General features: G+C 39.9%; 1 protein-coding gene across 1 annotated transcript; it reads right to left on the bottom strand.

The window, feature by feature from the left end:
• Positions 1-2,908: 2,908 nt before the first annotated feature.
• LOC124161415 lies at positions 2,909-18,803 on the bottom strand. The gene is made up of 6 exons (XM_046537732.1): positions 18,743-18,803; positions 17,403-17,638; positions 12,047-12,309; positions 7,719-7,936; positions 6,797-7,168; positions 2,909-3,357 (listed from the first exon to the last, which is right to left on the bottom strand). Exons 1-6 carry the CDS (start codon positions 18,801-18,803, stop codon positions 3,035-3,037), a joined length of 1,473 nt encoding a protein of 490 aa, XP_046393688.1. The 3' UTR covers positions 2,909-3,034.
• Between the last annotated feature and the right edge of the window lie 3,600 nt (positions 18,804-22,403).

Here is a 22,403-nt window from a genome sequence, read left to right as displayed (position 1 = left end):
AACTTTTCATAAAATGACATTAGTGATACCTTCAAAGCAATACCATTTATCATTCTTAGGGAGGCCAAATTATTTTTTCATTGAATGAATTTTAAATTTTAGTAGGACTTCATAAAAACTAACCTTAATTTTTTTTAAAATTAGAACTTGAAATGCATTTTAATTTATTGCAATAATATTGAGTGAACGTCAGAGCCCAAACTACAGAGTCATGCTACAGAATAGAAAATCATGTTTAAACAATAAAAATAATTTTGTGGTATGTATACAGCTATTTGCAGGTAATAGGTCATCACATTTTCATTATTTTAATATATTTCTGTATAGAATATTAATTGATATTCAATTTGGTGCTCAATTAGGCAATTAAATGCAAACCAGGCATTCAATGAGAATAAAAACTGACCTCCCATATCATCTATCAAAAATACGAATGCCTTTTCTTGTAAATTTCATGATCAAAGCTAATAATTTTGCCACATTGTCCAATTATTTCTAAGAAAAAAATTTTGCCATCAATTATATAAAAATAATATCTAATTGTAAATTCTTAATAAGAAATCATCTACAAATATATTGATTTACATAAGAACTCAAAAATGATTTATAGGTCATAAAAATTACCACAATTCTATTATTTTTGTTAAAGAAAATAGAGAAAATCCAAATTTGTTCTTGAAAATTCATTCATTTATCATTAATGTAGTGGCTATATTTTCAAAAACAGGTGTGCCAAACTCAAGCTCTGGTGGTACCTAAACATTCATTTCTACAGTGACTAGTCTTCTTGTAACATACATTTTTTTCATACCACGAAGAGTCACTTTTAGCAATAATGAATTTTATTTTATCGATTTATTTGTGTGCCATTTAATAAGTGGCCCATTATTGTAAATAAAATTCAAGGAATGTGAGTTTTCCTCCATCCTATGCGTTCTGATCTAATCAAGTGAATTAGCTAGCAATGCTTTTCACAGGACCATCATGAAGTATCCTGTTGAAAATGCTACTTGCTTTTCCACACATGGTAAACGGTTGGTTTTTGTTATACCATGTAGAACTTATAAATAGTTGTGTACATACTATAAATACATGAATATATTAAAGAATGTATATTTTTAGTGCTTTGTAAAGCCAAAGGTGATGCATGGTTTACAGGAATAAAACTGAGCAATCAATTTCTCTAATTCTGTTTTTTAACCATAATTTTGTATCAGTGCTTTAGTTGGGAAAAAAGTTTAGGCGGTACTCACCCATAATTTGCCAAGAGCTGAACATATGTATTATACCGATTTAAAAAAGTAGTTTAACCAGTACGCTCATTGCTAGTTTGGATTTTAGGGGGTACGCCGTACCGGCCCAACTACAGCACTGTTCCTTGAAGCCTCTTACTTCACAAGTATGTAAAATGTTTACTCATGCCAGCCAAACACTGTGTTTTACTTTAAAGCAGGTGACAAAAAAGGTTGAATGCTTAAAGGGAGTCATGGAGATCATACAGCAGAGAGGTACATATGTACATATACAGAATGTACACAGTATGTTTGTCTACTGTCCTGGACAACAGTTTTGCCGGCATTGCAGCTGGCTTCTTCAAGCCAATGGCGTGCAGAGAGGTGGTTTCAACCATCTTTTATACCTACACATCCGTTGGAGTCAGGCGTCTTGTCATTGGTCCATCTTTCCTTGCATTTTTCTTTTTCTCCCAAGATGGCTTGAGCACTCTTTTCCACGAGTTGGATAGTTGGCGTCCATCTTCCCTCAGTAGCAGATACAGAAAAAAACTCAAGGGGAGTCTCAAAAGATATCTTGTGCTATCTTTACTTGTATCGTAATGAAAAATAATTAAGTTATTAGCAAAGTTAAAGGAAGTTCATTTAAACTGTTTATACTTAAATACAAGGCAATGCCATCTTATGGTATAAAAAAGTTACAATTGTGGTTCCGTAATGTTAGGCAATGCTGGTGGATCCGCGGGGGGGGAGAGGGGGAGGAAGGGGGGGGTAGGGGGGTGCCCCTCTCGCCCCATTTGTATCTGCCACTGTCTTCCCTATTGAAGGTTTTAATGGGTTTCATAATCTTATTGGTAGTAACTTTCCCCTTGGAAATTACTTTTGTGTTGTTATAGTCAATAAGTGTAGTACGACATAATATGACTATGACAATGCAGAAAAATGAATATATATTATAATAACAGGGTTTAAACTTAAATAAAAGGGTATGGAATGTAAAATAATTCTTGTTGAGCTCTATTTCATATTTTATAACATATCCCTGATTAAAAAAAGCTGTTTATGCCGTTTTAAAGGGCATGAATGTGAATTGGCCTGGGGAAATGTGAAAAGATACATTATTAAGTATATAACATTTCCAACATATGATATCACTGTAGGAGCTTTATATATCGAAGACCACATAAACAACTCAATGCATGGAAAATTTGAGGGAAAAAACACCTGCATCAATGATAAGTCATCATTTGAAAAAGCTAAGTGAGACTCGGGTTTCAAACTCAAAGGGCATGAAGTTGAACCCTCAGACACGCATTCAAAACACCATCAGATGTTTTTCAGTGTCACAAGCAGATTTTTGACTTGTCCTTGGTTATGTCCTCACCACAAATAAAGTCCCTTGGACATTATTTTATTCCAAGAATACAATCTTGAACAATTTTTATTTTTCCAAAACCACTACATAATTGCTCCTTTACCACTTTATCATTAAGTACTCTATAAATTATAACATTCATCTGGTATTATGCTCTTTTGATATGCCTTTTCTCACTCCTTTAAGTTATTAACTAACAATAAGGAGATTTTATTTATCTAATGGCAATGAAAATTTCAAAAAATCATCAACAAAGTGTTTTGATAATATCAGTTGTATTTTATAATGGAAACTACATACATAGTTACACTAAAATAGATTATGTTTAACAAACTGTATTGTGGGAGAGGAATTATTCTCGACATTTATCGTACACATGAATGTGTTAATTTCACAAATTTTCTGAGGGTATTTGCTGGGGAAACCATCAAAATACAGCTTGGAGTATCCTTTCCAGCAGGGGTCTACAAGACTCTCCAAAGAGCAGATGACTCAGAGGGTCTTGGTGCTGGTTAAGAGATCCGGTTGGTCGTTGGCAATCATGGGTGCTTGCATGAAGTATAGCTGGCATGGCAGTAAGGAGGATTAGCGAGTGGCGCCCCCTTTGTCTCTTATCCGAATGCATTGCAAGGGCCAATAAGGCACCCTCCTCTGCGCACTGCAAACGACACTCGTCCTCATCCCAACTGCTGGGCTCTGTGCATCCATTGCCCCACTTGGCTGACACATGTTCCTCGGAGTTGCTCCAATCTGATTCAATAAAGTGAACAGTGGGGGATATTCATCTTTTGAAAAATAATCATTATGTTTAGAGAAACTAAAAATGTAGACCTCTGTAATATCTCATTTGTGCTCTGAAAACTGGCAGAGGATTGAAGTCTATAGTGAATGAGGTATCTCAAAAATGGTGTTGTAAATGGAGTCAACTGCAACTACTTTTAAAAATTGGTAATCAGTAACAGGTACCTGCTACAGTCTTATAAAGTAATTTGTTACAATAACAAGTATGTTTACAGATTCATGTGGCATGCATGTTGCAGCAATTGAAAGGTAGGATTTACAACTTCAGTTGGACATCATTGGATTATGATATGTTATAATATCAAAACGTATTGTGAAACATTTTCAGGCAAAAATTCCATTGACAAAAATATTAATCGCCTCGACCTGGATTCAAACCTAGCTATCCTGATCTCCGCTTAAGTGCTTTAGCCTGTTAAGCTAAGTTCTTGTTTGCTATAGTCCACAAATTTCACAGAGCCTTGGAAGCTTAACTGGCTAAAGCACTCAACCAGATATCGGGAGATCTGGGATTGAATCTTGGTCAAGGCGTATGATTTTTTCTCTGTGGAATTTTTGAACAGTTTGTGCATTGCAATGACTCTGTAAATTTTTCATTGTGGCTTGTCCTGGTATACTTAACCCTTAAACACCTAGCATATATATTTTTGTCACACAACCACCCAGTGGCGCAGCCAGGGGGGGTTTTGGTGGATAACCCCCCCCAGAGCTCAGAGAAATTTTTAAGTTTAATCCATTTTACTTAATTGGATTGATGTTACTAATAGAATAGTGTAAGGATTAGTAAAAAAAATCCCTCAGAAAGCCGTAAAGCTCATTTTGAACCATTTATCTTAGAATTCCGCAATTTATTAATCTCGCACCAACCGCTTATCCTGGTAGGTATTCCATACCTCCACACATCCCGGAATTAGTTGCACCTGAAGCCCGCCCAGCCTTAATTCCTAGCTGCGCCCCTGCAACCACCTATCATGGGTCTGTCAGACCTCAGAGTAAAATAATTCAATTTTATAAAATGTGCGCAGAAAGGTTTGGTTATTAATTAATACTCGGTATTGGAGCATATTAAACTATGTATTAAAAATGAAGAAAAATGAAAATGGACTTAATTTTTTGTTTAATCTCTGATAAGGTTAAATAACTTTTATTTTAAGCTTACATATGCACATCTTTGAACAATGATATTCAAAAATATTATCGTGTAGAATAGAAATTTCGTTGTAACTTTTTTAAAATGCTCAATAAACTATGAACTTAGAAAAAATTTAAATTTTAAATAAAATAAAATAAGCAACTTTTTTTATGGTAATGAAAAAACAGCTTATATGAGATTCCGAGGAATATTGGTGCATCAAATTCGAAACATATGTATTATATTTTGCGGCTCTTACTGAATGTGCAACTTGAACAATTTTTGCTAACCCCCAACTTTTCTACTGCATTATTGCTTCTTTGATCTGCTGATAGAGTGGTCGTGACTCTATGAAGGATGCATAGTATACCGATCCATATATCACATTGCAATTTCACATTGTTTTCACAACATTTCATGTGTGGTCAAGTCAACTGTTCAGCCCTGTTTCTTCAAAAACTTGAATTATGCGACTACTTGAACTACATTTTCAGGCTTGAATTATGGGACCACTTAATGATGAATAGAAATAAAACTTTACGCAGTGATTTCATTTCTGTACATATTTGTTTAGTTAAAAGCATATTTTTATCAAATTTTGTGAGTTATTGAAAATTTATGCTTACTATTTCTTTCAGTCTCCATGAGACTTAGATGGATTTCTTCCACAAAATAAGACATTCTTTAATTGAAGAATACACGATTTCGTCCGCATAGTCTCCTATGTGCGAAAACAAAATGTAAAGGCATGATTGTAGCTAGGGAATTTCGCTGAGGGGGCATGAGACTACCCTCCCCTTGAAGGGTCTGGGGGTTACCCCTACTTCAAGGAGGGTGTTTCATCTTCGTGAAAATGTTTTACAATTTTACTTTCACAAAAGCTTGATTTCTGATGAAGTTTTATATAATGCAGAAATATTTGATTTTTCAATTTGCAAAATTTTTCAGGAGGCAACGGGCACTTTCTAGATGTAGGGCAAGGGAGGATCCCTGTGATTATACCCATAGTGGTATAACCGGAATCAATTATCCACAGAAAATCTATAGAATATTTTTATTTATAGAATATTCTTCCATTTCTGTAGAAAAATTAAATCATGGTTTCCCTAATGGTGGCCCACGTCACCCTAATGACAGAGTTGGGATTTCTCTAGCCTACTCCTTCAAACCCTATTCTCACCCTGGAGGCATCCCGGGGCTCTTATCGTGGCAGCGCCTCCTATCCTTTTTCCTTCCACTGTCCTTCCTCTCCAGAAGTGTGCGGGTGAAAAGTGTCAGACTTAGAGACTCGGCCCTCAGGACTGTAACCCCGTGAGCCTGCCCTGAGTCCTCATTAGACTTGTACTTCCTATTACTATTATGGTATTCTACCAATTAAGGTAGGTTTCCATGGAATACTTTAGAGGTATTCTGGGAGCCTCCCCTTCCTTCAAGCACTTCCCCTTTCAATTCGCAGTAAGGCTCACTCCCCTCCATTCTATCTAAAAAAAATCCTATTCTTTTCCTTCCTCTCCCTCGTTTTCCTAACATTCTACTCCCCTAACTCAGTTTTCAATATCCCCTCTCCACTAAGAACTCGCTCAATCCATACATTCTGTCTCCTCCGCATCTCACCCAAAAGCTGTCTCTCCTCACCAACCATGTCCAGCACCTCGTCGTTCCTCCTCCTCTCCGTCCACTAAACATTCTCCATTCTTTGCCACACCCACATCTTGAATGCCTCCAATCTTCTCTTGTCCTCCTTCCCAAATGTCCTCATTTCTGTATTTTAAAGAGCTACACTACAGATCAAACTCTTCACTAACCTTTTCTTTAAACTCTCTCATGAACTCCTTCCTGTTCATAAACGACTTCTTAGCTAGCACGATTCTCTTCCTGATGTCCTTACTAGTTCATCCCATGGAGTACTTCCCATTATCTACAGAAAAATCTGTGGAATATTCTTAATTATAGAATTTTCTTACCTTTCTGTAGGAATAGCAAAACTTGGTTTTCCTAATGGTAGACCGCACCACCTTAATAATGGCACACATTTCTTCCATCCCTATCCTTCCATCCTTATCCCTACCCTGGAGGTATTATCCGGCTCCTATCATGATGGCGTCTCCTTCCTTTTTCCTTCCTCTCCTCACCCCTCCTAAGAAGTATGGGGATAAAAGTCTTGGACTTGGTTCTCCTGTGTCAGAAGTGTAACCACCCGAGCCCACTTGGGTACTCCATACAAATTCACTTCCGATTTATATCGTGGACACCTACCCTTTCTGCTCAGCAGGATGGTTTCCAGCAGGCCCACCTCGACCGAGTCGAGTCCAAGGGCCCTCAGGCATTCAAGAGACTTCTGCAAGGCAAGGGCAGCCCTGATGAGGGATGGGTCCTCTCCCATGACCTGATAGGCCCTCTCAAGGGCCAGTGTGACCATATCCTCACCACCATTCCACGGTACATCCTGTGATGCCTTTAAGAGGAACAGCTGAGGCCATGCTGTACAGCGCATTCTGCCAATGGCGAAGTCCCGGTGGGTTCCAACCAGTGCTGGGGAGGTCGAGGACTCAAAGATGGACCGCCAGAGTAGACCAGTAGTGATGGAGAAGAGCTTCGTAGATTTAGGGTCATGATGGCCTGTATTTTCTGGATGCAAAAAAGAAGGAGGTAAGAAAAACTTTGAGCACGCCCAATGAACAGGGATGCCGACTTACAAAATATATTGGGGGGGCCCAAACCGGGGATCTTGCCCTGGGAAATTTTATAAGTAGTGAGTTTTAAGTTTTTTAAGCATTTTAGCAGAGTCATATGATCAACATTAGAACCCTGATAACTCGAATCTCGATATCTAGACACTCTGGGGAAAATCGACAAGCCTGACAAATTTTTTCCTCACACCCATAAGAAATTTTTGAGGGGGCGCGGGCCCCCTCAGGCCCCATGGAGTCGGCGCCAATGAATGTACTTTAGTAGGCTACGCTGCATACCCAGATGTGACAGATCCTAAAGTGCACAAAGTTAGTCTAAGTACTCAAATACCCTTCACTTGAGGTTCAAACTTGGGACCATTCGATCAGTAACCAAGCCCTTTAATCAATTACACTACCATGTTCTGCTATAAATAGCCTACCTACTGGATTTTTATTCAAATCGCGTCACCACTCTCTCACAGCAAATAGAACAATATCCCACTTACTTAAATTTTCCATCGCGTGCTGGTAGATCGAATGACTCTGCAGCATCATTGAGGTCCCTGGAAGGTACAGACTCAAGTGAAGTGGGAGTAAGCGGTTGATGTGCTGACTCCATGGCTGCCCGGACGAGATGTACTCGGTGGGCGTTGAGGACACGAGTGGCCGTACTCCTGCCACAGGCCGAGTGAACGGTGACCTTTCCTCATCGTGGTCCAAAACCCTGGGAAAAGGATGAGCTAGTTAAATGAGGCAGCATCCAGGGCTAGGGTAGCCACTTCAATTTTCAACACCAGGATATTTGAAGGAAAAAAATTAGAATAATAAAAGACAAGCCCATAAGGACAATAAATTCACTTGAATAAGCTATAAATCTAGAGATGGGTCGAATAGCAGATTTCTCGAATTCGAATATTAAATCATTGCTCGAATATTCGAATACCTCGAATTTCGAATACCTCGAATACTAAACGATGAATGCTGGAATGTTTGACTCGGTTGCATATGCAGAAGGCAACACAAGATTATGAGGAGTAATTTTGATTTCCTTATAAGGATTCGAACAGGAATTTAGCTGATTAATGGAATATTTTAATTTTATGGAAACAATTGGGCATATAATTAATTCAACTAACATCGCTTTACCCCCACTACTGCTGCCAAGTGCTAGCTGACAATCTGAGGCATTTTGCAAAATACAAGCTCTTCTCCACCGGATTTTCTTCAATTATTTTCAGTCCATCTTTGGGAGTTCTCACGAGATAAGAAGATGAATTGGAATTGCTATCAGGGAGAAACCAAATATCCTGAGAAAATATCCCTTCCTATGGGACTGTAACAATAAAGATTTATAGCACCACTCATAAATTGTAACTTGATATATGTTTTCGGAAAAAAATACCGCATCAACTTCCTAGAAGCTCAGTTGCGAGGATATCGAGTTTCGCCAGAATGCTAAGTCTCCGTCGTATTTTGGCATTTATTTCTTTGCGTAAAATGCTTAAATAAACTCAGAAATACGTCGTGTTTGGTCTTATTCTTTTTTAAATTACGCGAACATTGCTAATATTTCAATCCAATAAAGGTGTAGTATCAACTGACGAAAGTCATTGTTGGACACCTTTTGTGCTAATAGATGACTCATGCAGCGGTTCACCTTCAAAGAAATGGGGAACTTCGAAGCTGGTAGGAAAAAAAAGGTCAGTGGGGGAGAGAGGGGAGAGTCCGAAACACGTGTCTATTGTACTCGTGTAACTTGGTATTTTTCGAAGCTAAGATCTTCGTAATATGATCCCTGCGCGAGCTGTGACCTTTTTTTTATTTCGAAGAAGAGGAATGCCTCAGAGGGGGGGGGGGGGCTAGTGCTGAATGGAGGGGGATACCGGATTTTGGGAAATGCGCTAATGTAAGTATCCCACGGTACTCATGCGGCAGTTGACCTCCGGAAATGGGGAACTTCGAAGCAGGTAGCCAGAAAAAGGTCAGTGGGTGAGAAAAGGGGGGAGGGCGTGAAACACGTTTTCATTGTTCTCGTAACTCGATATTTTTTTCGAAGCTAAGGTCTTCGTAATACGATCCTTGCGCGAGCGAGGACCTTTTTGTTTGATTCCGGAGAAGAGGAAAGCGTCAGAGTGGGTGAGGCGAGTGCTGAATGGAGGGGGATAGCAGATCGTGGGAAATGCGCCAATGTTACTATCCCACGGCACTGAGTTTCTCCCTATGGTAGTTTCATCTCCTGGAAAAGATTCAAACTAAGTGCCTGTGCTTATTAGCCATAAATGGCACATGATAAACACTTCGTCTCATTTATACGAAACCTGCGCGAGCTGGGGGCTTTTGTTTGATTTCGAAGAGGAGGAAAGCGTCGGAGGAGGGGCCGAGGGCTGATGGATGGAGGGGGAAGCGGATTTTGGGAATTGTGCTACGTAGTTACTATCCCACGCCACTGAGGTTTTCCTGGTGGGGGAAACCGGGGATTTTCGGATTTTTTCACCCGGATCAATTTAGGTTCCCCAAGTCGAACTCTTTCCACCGCTCTAACCCGCGCATTTGATGTAGTTCGTCAACTTGCCTAAAACGGCGTTGCATGCACTAAAAGACTAGATTTCTCAACATTTTTCCGAGTCAACTACCAACGACGTGCGTGCGACAGTGTACGACGCGAAATTCAAAGTATTCGAGGTATTCGAGGCGGTACTTTTCGCATAACTATTCGAGACCTCGAATATCGAATACTTCCTAGTATTCGTGGTATTCGAGTATTCGCGGATACTATTCGCACATCTCTATATAATTCGCAATTCAAAAGTTCCGTAAATGGAATAAAAAAACAAGTGTGGACGAAAAAACATCTATGTACTTCATTTAGCCGTCCCCTCATAAATTGATGTGATACAAAAACACATGGAATTTGCTGCCCACTTTTCATGAGTTAGTGACGTCATTGCTGTTATGGTTTATATTCTCGTTCCGTGAAATTTTTGCATTGAGGAAATGATAAGTTTATATAAAAACAAGCCACGCGAGGGCCAAGAACAAGTACAAAGCTGAGAAGTGGCGCACCGCTTGGAATGAGCTCGTGACGTCATCGACTTATGTGCGACAGAGTTAAGGGCGGCGATTTTTTTAAAGTATGCGATCATGCGATTGATAGAAAAACGGGAAATTAAGGGTATATTTGTTTTTCAAACTTTATCGTTCCCGAGAGAAAATAAAATTTGGTTTTAAAAAAACACTTTCAATACCTCGGATTTTATTTTGGATTCATGATTTCAACCTTTTAATTTGTGCTAGGGGGAAGTAGGGTATTGGGAGGCGCAGGACCAATTAGCTGACCTTAAGTGCGGCTCGCAAGCACTTGTCACAGTGTTTATGGGAGAGATCGCAGCAGTGTTGCACTCCAAAATATTTTATTCCTCGGAAACAGTTTCTGGGATGAAAAAACGGATTGAATATTTGCCCTCAAGAGAAATAACTTTTCATTTAAACCGTGAAAATAATGACACTTTGACTAACTGAGAAAATAAATTGTTATTGCATTTAATGTTGACTAGTGTCTTGCATAAGCGGATTTAGGAGGGGGACAGGGGCACATGCCCCCCAGATGCGTAAAAAATAGAAATTTTTTAAATATGTTTATCATTAAGTTCGTTTTATTTTGTGCATACGGAGCATCAATCATTTAGTTTAATATAAATAACTTTCATAAACAAAAAAGAATATTTTCTACAGTAGTTGTTGTATTTTGTATTTAATCTCAAATATGAGAGGACCTGTCAGACCCTTGTACCCCTCCAGAAAAAATCTTGGATTCGCCCCTGGTGTCTTGGAGTGAAGGTCTTGATTAATTTATATAAAGCCAATTCATCTAAAAAATAAGCCCTCATGAAGGTATATGTATAAGTGTCCCGAAACGTTGGCAAAAATTTGCATTAAAATTTTTTAAGACCTACTCTCCAAAACACTTATCAACGTTAAACCATAGATGCCATGTGGCGCAGCTAAGAATCATGGTTAGGGGGGTTTTTTAGGTGCAACTAATACTTATGGGTGTGGGGGTATTGCATACCCGACAGGGTAAGCAGGAGTGGTGTGATCCCTCCTCCACAAAAATTTTAAGACTGATGGTTCAAAATGGCGAGTTTTACGGCTTTCTGAGGGATATTTGATTAATACTAACACTATTCGCTAAGTAATACTGATTCAATTAAGTAAAATGTTCAACTTAAAAATTTCTCTGAGGTCTGGGGGGCGTTACATCCCCCAAACCCCCCCCCCCCTCGCTGCCACTGCATGAACGAACACTAAATGATTTACAATCGCCCTTCACGATACATCACAGCGCCGAAAGAGAGAGCATACAACTGTTCCACCGAGCCCTTTCTCAGCTCAATCATTCAGATAACGTTGCTTGGTGCATATGTTCTGTTGACGTATGTAGTGTTGTTTGCGTGAAAATGAAGCTTAAAAACTAATTGAACTACAAGTTTACAAAGATAATATTTTTTGTCATTTTTATTTTTCTTTTCTTTTTTCACATTTTAAATTTCGTAATTATTTTCTTTAAAAAAAAACTAAGCTATGTTTGATTATTATTTTTTAAATCATTTTTTGTATTTTTGGTTGCGAATTCTCATCAGCGAATATAATGATTATTACTTTTTTTTGAGGTAGTGTGTATGTAGATAGTTGAGATACCATTTTTCAAGCATATTTATTCTATTCGCCAATAGCGCATTTTATGAGGTACATATTAAGAATCCGAGTAAAATTTTAAAAATAATTCACACCCTAGAGCCCAGTTTATGATATGTTTTAACTACAGTCACCCTACCTGGGAGGCCAGGGAGGTCTCCGTGTCTCCGCTGTCCATTTACCCCTCTCGGGCGACGATGTACAGACGACTGGCCGTGGTTTAGCCTTCGAGGGCGAAGGCAGCGAGGGCCGCTGCGGGTCAACCCTCTTGTCCCACGGTGACTTTCGATGAGCGGACTTGCGTGGGCCTCGCTCCTCTTGAACGGCTGAAACGACCGAAAGTTCATGAGATTGCTGTAAAAAATTTACATTTACCCGCACGGATTCTTCGGATATAAAGGCCTGTTTACACGGTACATCAACACGTACGGGTTAATATCTAAATGTATGAACGCGAGAATGAACGCCAAAATGCACCGTGCATCCACCCAACTTGTGCGAATGCATGCACAGAAAATAGAACCTGTTCTAATTTGGTTCATGCATTCGTATATGTTCCGTTCCCGTCCACAAAAATCATTCATGCAAACAGACATTAATTCATACGTGTTAATGTAAGGTGTATACAGGCCTTAACGGGAGTGGCAAGAAAACAGTATTTGCGCTGTAGGGGACAAAACGGCAGTAGTTATTGTATTTCCTTAAAAGGACAAGTGAACTTTGTACTCAGTTTTAACAAATATGAAAAGAAATGGACACATTTGGTGGGATTAATAACGATGACCAAAAACAATAGTTGGTTCCTACAGCAAGAATGGGAAAGCACGAGTTGTTGGCTGCCGCAAGAATTGAAAAGAAAATTTGTGAAACTCTGGTGATCCCCTACTTCTCTCCTCCAGCTTTTTTAACGTGACGGGGATGATGGCTTAATGAAGGCTTGAGGTTTTATCATTCGTCTTCATTTCATCCTTATCCCTACCTTGATGGTATCGTCGGGTATGCCTAGCACTTCCTCGTTCCTCTTATCGTGAAGTAGTTAAATATGAGTGATTAATGTTTGTGCGAGGGCCTCTGCGGACGGTTGTCAAAGTACACAACTACCAGTGGCCGATTAAGGGAGAGGACCAACCCACCTTTAATTCCTGGAAAAATGATAGTCATAAAGGTAGCTCTCCAATGCAAGATTTTATTTTACCAGCTCAGCAGCCTATTTAAAGATATGAATGATAGCTTCAGGCTTTACTTTGTGAAACCTCTCCATACTGGAAATAAAGGAATATAACTTTGTAAGGTTCACTTTTATTTTAATATGGGCACGACCCGGGTTTCGTAACGTAGTTACATCTTCAGGTGACTGATCTTACATGTATGTATAAATATAAGATGCATGTAAGATCAGTCGCCTGAAGATGTAACTACGTTACGAAACCCGGGTCGTGCCCATATTAAAATAATGGTGAACCTTACAAAGTTTTATACATTTATTTCCAGTATTTAAAGATAGTTGGAGAATATCTAAAAGCCGCTCGTCTTAGAGTGTTCACATTAACGCTGAGAGGCATTGCATACCACCAAGGCACCGCGCAAAGTAGTGAACCGCCCCCTCCCTATCCCCGCCAAAACAACGACTTTATCCGATCCTAGGGCGGGGATGGTGCGCCTTCTACCATTCCGGTGGTTGAAAAGATGGTTATCTTTTAGGTGGCTCTCCAATGAAAGTTTTTAATTCACCAACTAAATGAACAATTTTGAAAAATAATTTCTATCAGACCGCATATACCGGAGCTCACATCATACCACATACGCATTATCGCTGAAGGGTATTGAAAACTAGGGCTTAGTTTCTAAAATTTTAGATGCCGGAACGTATAGCAACACATTTAATCCACACGATTTTCATAACTTGCCTCCCTCCCCTAAAAAATTCAATTTTTTTAAAAACTTGTAATAAAAAATACAATGGGGAATCAGGTTTTACCAAACATAAAACACCATGAAACAGTGGCGGCGCGTGCATATACGCATGTTAGCAACTGCACACTCAAAGATGAATGTATTATTAAAGAAAAATATTTATTCCTTTGCATAGAGAGAGATGAAAATCCTGTTCAAACAGAAATGGGATGCGAAGCTCCAAACGCTACTGCTACCTCCTTGGCGAATTCACTGCTCGACAAGGGTGCGATCCTGTGGCATCGCGCTGGCCGGGCCGCATATTCGGTCTTCGCGATCGCTTGCTGGTGCTCGAGAGGGACGATGTACGCGGGGGGGGGGGGGCATGCCATGTTCAAATGGGTGCTTGGAGCAGACTCAGCACGACGCGAGTGCGCACGCGCATATTTGGTGATTAACAGCCACCTACACTACCTGCGCTAAGGGTCCTAGTCCGTCAATGCATGCAGTGCCATTTAGCAGCATTTATTTGAACTTCATGCCCTTTTTCATCATTGTATATCTTCTCTAATGATGAATCATTATCGTCGTTCAAAGCCGTACCGGTAAACCATGTTCACCACAACCAGCCAGATTACAATAGAATAATTTTTTGCGCATTTGTTTGTGTTGTTTGAGTTCGTGAGTGTTTGCGTTAACAGAAGCTTACATACTAAACAGTTGGATTAATTAAAAATAAAAGAATTTTTATGCATAGATAAAGTGCACATTTATTTATTATTTTTTTTGGACTTTGTTTTATTTATCTATTTTTTAATATTTTTAAACATTTTATTATTATTTTTTAAGTTCTTTTCTTTTTTAAACTTATTATCTTTTTTTTTGTTTTGTCTCTTTTGATTAAATAGTTATTAGTTATTAGTTAATATATATTTTCTTTTTGTTTGCAGTCCAGGAACATATCATTTGACACAAGTTTATTTGAATAATAACCAATACATTAAATCTAGAAGAAAGAAAGACATAGGATAGACTCATAGAAGAGTAATTTGCAAAGGCAGTATGTATGTGGTGGGAACGTTTGGATCATAGTTCCAGATGTCTGTAAGCAGTGTATTATTAGTTTCCCCGAGCCTGGATTTAAAATGTTTTACCAAATAATTTATAAAATCATTGATAGATGGAATACGCAAAGCACAGCGAACGTCATTCATGGTAGTAAGTTTGGAAAGATTCAGGAGAAGGCGAAGCGATTTATTTTGAAAAAATTCCAGTTTTCTACGGATGGTTTTATTTCTAGCGAAAATTTCGCAACCGTATAGAAGGGTGGGACGCACAATTGATGCATATAATCTGGCCCTTGATTTATGTGGTAACGGCGATGAGGTTGAACAAAGAGAAAATATTGCCTGTCTTGCAATAGTAGCTTTTTGTAAGCAGGATTGCAAGTGCGTGGTGAAAGTTAATTTGTTGTCTAGAATCACGCCGAGAAATTTATGCGAGGTTGCTCTTGGTATTCGTGATTTGTTTATGTGTGTGTATGTTTGTGGTTGGAATTTTTGTCTTCTTGAAAAGTGTATGTGTGTACTTTTGGAAGCGTTGAAGTTAATTTTCCATGTTTGTTTTCAGTGGTGAATCAGTTTTAGGTGAGTGTTTAGTTTAGTTATGCTTGTGTCTCCCTTACGTGATGTAGCTGCAATTGCAGTGTCGTCTACGTACATGTGTAATGTTGTGTGTTTTGTAGACGGCATATCATTTACGTATATTATGAATAGTAGTGGGCTTAATATTGAGCCCTGTGGAACGCCTGCTTCCATGGGTCTTAAGGAGGATAATGTTTTTCCTTCGGCGACGCAGAATTGTCGATGGCTGAGATATTCCTTGATAAATTGGATGTCGGAAGGAGGGAATTGGAGGAGTTGGAGTTTGTAAAGTAAGCCGTGATGCCATACTCTATCAAATGCTCTGGCAACGTCTAAAAATACTGCATCTGTGGAGAGAGTGCGGTTGAAATCATGGCTAATTTTCTCCACAAGGCGGAGAATTTGATGCGGAGCAGACATTTTACGGCGAAAGCCAAGCTGATCTGGTCGGATAATATTGTTTTGAAGCAAAAGCTTCGAGGCGGCGAAGAATAATAATTTCTAGAATTTTTGATAAGTTGGAAAGAAGAGAGATTGGGCGACAGTTACCTGGAATTTTGGGGTCTTTGCCTGGTTTAGGGAGGAGAATAACCTTGGCTTGCTTCCAGGCAGCGGGAATAAATGGGAGGGAATAGCAGTGATTGAAGAGATCAGTAATTAGGAAGAGAACATTTTGAGAACGGCTGGCGAATTTTAGTTGGGAGTTTGAAATTTTGTCTAGTCCGGGGGCTTTTTTGATTGACAGAGAATTTAGTAAGAGTCGGACTTCAGAAGGGTCAGTAATTTCAGTATATGAGCAAGAAGAGGGAAGATTTTTAAGAAAAGATGAGACTTTGGGTTCGATCGGAGAAACGGAAGAATCTAGGGACATTGTTTTTTGAAGGTGATCAGCTTGGATCTCCGCTTTTTGAGAAGGAACAAAAATAAGTACATTATTAACTGTGATTGGATGAAATGGATTTTTTCTGTTCTTTTTAAAGCTCTGATGGTACGCCAAATGGGTTTGGTGCGGATGTCTTGCGATTCTGTGGGATTTTCTAAAGTTAGATTGGCAATATGTTTTTCCCACTGGATGGTGCTAAATTTGTGAATTTCTTTTTTGACGGCGTTGGCGAGCTTGTTGTATTGCATTTTATCTGCAGGGACACGAAAACGTTGCCATTCCCTACGGGCAGCATTGCGGCGTTTAATTAATGATATTAAGGATTGGGAAAAATGATCAGTCCTTTGAATGCGTAGGGTAAAAGTGCGTGAAGCGCGGGTTTTCGCATTTTGCAGTTCGGCAGTAATGGCATCGGCTTGTTGATTAATTGATTCGGGAGTGGGATTGGCAATTTGCGGGAGAGAAGATAGGGAGTTGTTGAGTAAAATAACAAATTTATCCCAATCGGTAACTGTAAATTCTGGAGGCATTATGGTTTTGCTGGATAGGGGAATTGAAAATTTTAAAGGAAGATGGTCAGACGTAAATGAATAGATTACTGAGGGAATGAATATAATGGGGAGGTTGTAAGAAATTCCAAAGTCAATTACATCACAAGATCGAGGGGCATAATGTGTAGGTTGTAGCAGGGAAGCGGGAAGAATAATGCACACCCTGGATATATAACCACCAGCCGCCACAGCCATGATATTATTTGAAAGCGCAGCTCCGGCGTGTTCCGGCCGAAATTCATCACTGTTGCAAACAAAATAGGCACCGTGGAAAGTAATGGATCCCTGCCCTCAAAATGACAACTTATATCCGACACTGACGCATACGACGCAGTGAAATCCGAAAAATGCAACCTTCATGATTGAAAAAAAGCTCCGTTAACTCAGTCTAACTAGGGGTCGAAATTGTTGGTAGGCCAACGTTCAATCATTTTTCTCGGTATTTCAGCTGACTTGAAACGGAATGGCTGATATTTACGGGGTCGCAAGGGCCGCGCTTCGACGCGTCAGCCATTTCCTGCACACCTCGTTAACCGCGGCTGGGTCGGCGTGTGGCCATTCGACGGGCCGCGTGCTACCTTTGTCACGGGTCACGCGACCGGAGGCACCCTTCGGCTTTGCTCTTTTCGGGAAGGGCCCCTTACTCACGCACCTGTCGTCGAAGCGGGGTCCTGCGTACTCCTCGTCAACCGCCCCCGCACATCGTTGTCGGTGTCGAAGAGATTGACGCAGGACGTGCTTGCCCAGGTGTTGCTTGAGGACTACAAAGCCGAGATTGAGAAAACAGAGGTGCACACTGTATGATACTGTATTCACCGTATTTCGTGATTTTTCCTACACAGGCCATGCTAAAACACCTAATATTAGTTAGGCTAACGACAAAACTCGGTGCGAATTTTGCTGCGTTCTGTGCGTGGGAGGGGGAGTGGCCATAAGTAAGATACTTGAATTAGCCCGTGCAAATTTCATCGTGACAGATAATTTAGATCTTATACCTTTTTACTACCCAGTTTTTTTATAAATTTTCTCGTGAACCCCCCTGATTTTGGACCCCCCGAACGAAATTCCTGTTTACACCACTGGTTCCGTGGCTATTTTATTAACGAAATGCGTAAATGTAAGGAGAGTCTCGGAGATTACTTGATATCCGCTCACTTTCAGTCCTCCCTTCCTACAGAAATTTAAAAGATATTTATGCTCTCCTGTCTAGTATCAAAGGAAATTTTGTATCATAAATGAAAGAGATCTTTCGAGTTCCAGGTAGGAACGTGATTCACTCTTCTACATGACGCATGTTGATGCTTTCATATCATTTTCAAGTGAACTTACAATATCTCTTCCACTTATGATGGAACGGTTCGACCATATCTTACCTGAAACAACCAAATTTCTTATCTTTTTGACGCCGAGATAAGAGTTAAATTAAGATTTATTTAATATTATACGACGAGGTTAAAACATGGGCACCCTTTCCATGGGTGGGCGCTAGGCTCATTATGTAGTCTGATATTAATACATCAATTCGTCCACGATCTACATATTCAAACCTGACTTGAATCATACGAAATGTTTGAGTATTTTTGAAGCCTGGTAATAAGTTATATTAAGATGCATTTAAGATTAGACAGCAAGGTTAATAATTAAAAATGGAAAATATGTATATTTTTTATAAATGTGCCAATTCTTAATGTATAATTTTTATCGATTCTGAACTTCGTGAAAATTTTAGATAAAAAGTTTTTATTTGTCACAAACATCACTTTGCACCAACAACGATACAAATACGCCAATTCAATCAAGTTGCTTTTTAAACTGGCTCTTTGGGGTGAGTTTTGGGTTCACCGTAACAGCACTCTGAGACGCACCTGCGGCACGGTCATCAACGTGATTAGCAGGTATAACCATCGCAGGGTTAAGGAAAGACATGTCATTAGCCGACACAAACGTAAAATACCTAAGTTAACACCTAATACTTTTAACCCTCCCTCAAGCCGCCAAAATCATTATAATCCTTCAGCTGAGGAAAAGAAAGAAAAAAAACTTGCGGACAGCGTCACTTGAGTCGATTATCCCCCTTCCGTCGGGCGGTTGCTTCGCTCATCAAGGTTGTCCGGTGTTCATGTATCATGATGAATCGTCCACGGTCCACAAATTCGAACAGCCGCCCTTGTATACGCTTAAAATGGCCCTGGGGAATGAGCCACAGAGGTTATCAGTCATTCTCTCTCGCGAGACTTAGTGGAGTGGGAAAAGAGTGACAAGAAGGGAGAGCGGTGTTAAAGGTCTTGATTGATGTCTTTGGCATCGTTCCGTGGCGAATATGGCGGCCACGCTTCGGGATTTATTGTCGCACGTGCATTTTAGCCAAGTGCTGAAGCGGTCGCAATTGCATCAAGGCCCGGCGGAGACATGAAGACGGCTCGGCGCGGCGCGGCGTCCCGAAACAATGGACACGCGACACTTGGCGTCACCGAGCATGAGCCAATGGCGTGCTTACGCGCGAACCGTCGCACGCTGCGTTAAGGGTCTGTTTTTCCTCATCGTGATAAATGAGTCTTTAGACATGGCTACCGCACGTGATTTTCCGATCAGTGTTCCTTGAAAAGCTATGCTTCACGCGTTCGATTCAACATGCGTTTGGATAAAAGAAAAAAATACATTTTAAAGATGTGATATATACATGCTACTCTGGATTAAAAAAAATTATTTCTACTGGTCTTTACCTTTGGCTGCTCATGAGGAATTTAATCTTGAGTGCCTCACTACATGTGAATTTTACAATGATTCTTCCCGCCTTACTCTGAAATGCCTCAAATATTTAAACGCTTATTTAAATGAATTCCTGATTTGTATCTCCTAAAATTAGAGTGTTTCTGTTTACGACGCGAAATGGATTATTTTTTCTACAAAATGTCTTAAGAATTGCTATGGCTTTTAATAAATGATAATTACTCATTATCCATTGAAATTGCAGAAATACAGTTGAGTTCGACAACATCAAGATGCTCTGCCGATCCAATGGTTTTTGGGATCGACTTATATATGTGTCAGTTGAAATTATATTGGCAAAAAACACAGTAAATAGAGATTCCGGATATGCATTGAGCAACACTTGGAAACGTGTGCTCAAAACAATCAAAATGGCTAGTCAAAATCATCACCAACACGTCTTTATGAGGCCAATTAGAGCTCGCCGCTGATGACAGTCAATCAGCAGTCACCTGACCACGAGAACGAATGTATATACGAAAGGAAAAATCTCACTCGACCCTCACAGCCTTGAGGATGAAGACCGAGTCGGGCATCGAAACATCGCGACGTGTCGATGACAAACACTGCCACGGAGACGAACCCTGCCGCGCGATCGAAAAGTCAATTTAATATCCGGCGTCGCAAACTTATTTCAAAGTTAACTGCATATGCACCTCAAGAATTCTTCAAATAATACTTTTATATAAGTTACTTTGCGTGACTTTGCCGAAAACCCATTTGAAACTCTTACTAAATGTAAACTTTTGTCGAAAAACAGTGTCCGCCATTATGTAACTGCATGGCAAGATCGAAGATATTCGTTAAGATTACGGAAATTAAAATAAAAAATACCATAACAACAGATTATTTAGTTTTTTATTCCGTAAGAATACACCTTTAACTTCACCATCGACTTTATTTGGAAGATTTTCAGAGAAAATTGAAGACGGGCATTTTTATGGAAATTTGCTCATGTTTGAGCCTCTGCATCTTATTAACGGGTAAAAATCATGTTAAATGAGGTACATTTCTATAAAGTTCAATAATTTCCGAGTTAACATGCGAAATTTCAAATTTATAACTCAAAAAAAGTTATTTTATAATTTTGTCCGGCTTTTTCTGACTTCCGCTCACTGTGCGTCGACAGTTATGCAGTTTCTGATCCATTGGCGATTCCGAGAACATTTTACGAAGGAGACTTATCAAAGTTGTAACTTGATTACTTTTAGACCGTAAAGGAAATATGACGATCAGGAAGAATAACGTGACCTTATGCCCAGCGTGATCCTCGGGTAAGTTCTGTTTCACTAATTGTAAGAGATCTAACGAGAAGAGTGAATCATCCGACCGATTACTACGATATCACGCGTCGAGGACTCTGAGGCGTATCCATCACAGTCAGACTCATCTGACTCATCGTCGGTAGATACGGATTTTCTAAGATTAAAGTCTTCCTCTATCTTGGTCCGCTATTGGCTCTCATGTACGCGATTGGCATCGCGGCAAGATTCGTTTTCGGATGCAGCATACATCAGCCCAGAAGGGCGTATTCATTAAAAATAATGCAGTCCCCCATGAAAGCTGGACACAGCATGAAAGCATCATAGATATTTCTATAAAAACATAACTGGTAACAGTGATTTACCAATTGGCCACTTTTCTCACTGAAAGTTAATATTGAATCAGACAGACACGTAGCCATAAATTTGCTGCGAAGGGTGCTTAGGAGATATGCGGGTTACATATGTTGACATTTTGTAGTCAATTCGCACGCATGTTAATGGGTTTGCTATTGTTTCGTTTGCATTATTATTATTATAGTATTCTACCGATTATGGTAGGTTTCCATTGAGTACTAAAGAAGTAATCTGGGAGCCTCCCTTTCCTTCCAGCACTACCTTCTTCAATTTACTGTAAGGCCTACTCCCTTTCAGTCTATCTAAAAATCTTATTCTCTTCCTTCCCCTCCCTGTTTTACCTAACATTTTACCATCTAACAGCGTTTTCAACATCCCTTCTCCGCTTAGTACTTCCTCCATTCATAATTTCTGTCTCCTCCGTATCTCATCTAGAAGGCGCCTCTTCTCACCCACCATGTCTAGCACTTCATCGTTCCTTCTCCTCACCGTCCACCTCACCTTCTCCGTTCTTTTCCATACCCACATCTCGAATGCCTCCAATCTTCTCTCGTCCTTCCTTAGTGTCCACGTTTCCGCACCGTAGAGAGCTACATTCCAGATCAAACTCTTCACTAACATTTTATTTAAACTCTTACTCACATAACGATTCTTTCAGAAGCTCCTTCCTGTTCATGAACGCCTCCTTTGCTAGTGCAATTCGGTTCCTGATGTCCTTGCTACTGTGTCCGTTTTCTTCTAATGTGCCGCCCAAATAGTTGAATTGCTCTACCCGCTCAAGTTTTTCCCCACCTACTTTTGTCTTGAGTCTCACATTCCTCGCTCGCGATACTTTACAAAACCGCATTATTTATTTATTTCTCTATTTCCCACTTCCCCGTAAACATCACATTGCGGCCTTTATAACGGGTTTTCAACATTGACAAAGCACAACACAAACATCCATGCCCTGATTAGGGATCACCTACCCAGGCGGGAATCGAACCCACGACCTACGGATTGGTAGACGAGGACCGCCAGTCTTCTTTAGTCTTTTTGTGATTAATCCTCATCCCATACTCCTCGCACCGCTCGTATAACGCATCCACTAGAGCCTGCAGTCCCCTCGCTGACTGGCTAATCAGCGCCTGATCATCCG

Source organism: Ischnura elegans, chromosome 6 (assembly GCF_921293095.1).
Source record: "Ischnura elegans chromosome 6, ioIscEleg1.1, whole genome shotgun sequence".
Classification (NCBI taxonomy): Eukaryota; Metazoa; Arthropoda; class Insecta; order Odonata; family Coenagrionidae; genus Ischnura; species Ischnura elegans.
The sequence above is the reverse complement of the archived record's forward strand: the minus strand, read 5'-3'. Positions and strand labels throughout refer to the sequence as shown.

Excerpts from the sequence above, each read along its gene's own strand:
- LOC124161415 (XM_046537732.1), bottom strand. The coding sequence starts at position 18,803 with ATGTCTTTCCTTAACCCTGCGATGGTTATACCTGCTAATCACGTTGAT. Across the intron at positions 12,310-17,402 it reads ACCCAGCCGCGGTTAACGAG|GCCTTTATATCCGAAGAATC; the intron begins GTGTGCAGGAAA and ends CCGTGTAAACAG. Across the intron at positions 7,937-12,046 it reads AGACCTCCCTGGCCTCCCAG|GGTTTTGGACCACGATGAGG; the intron begins GTAGGGTGACTG and ends TCCTTTTCCCAG.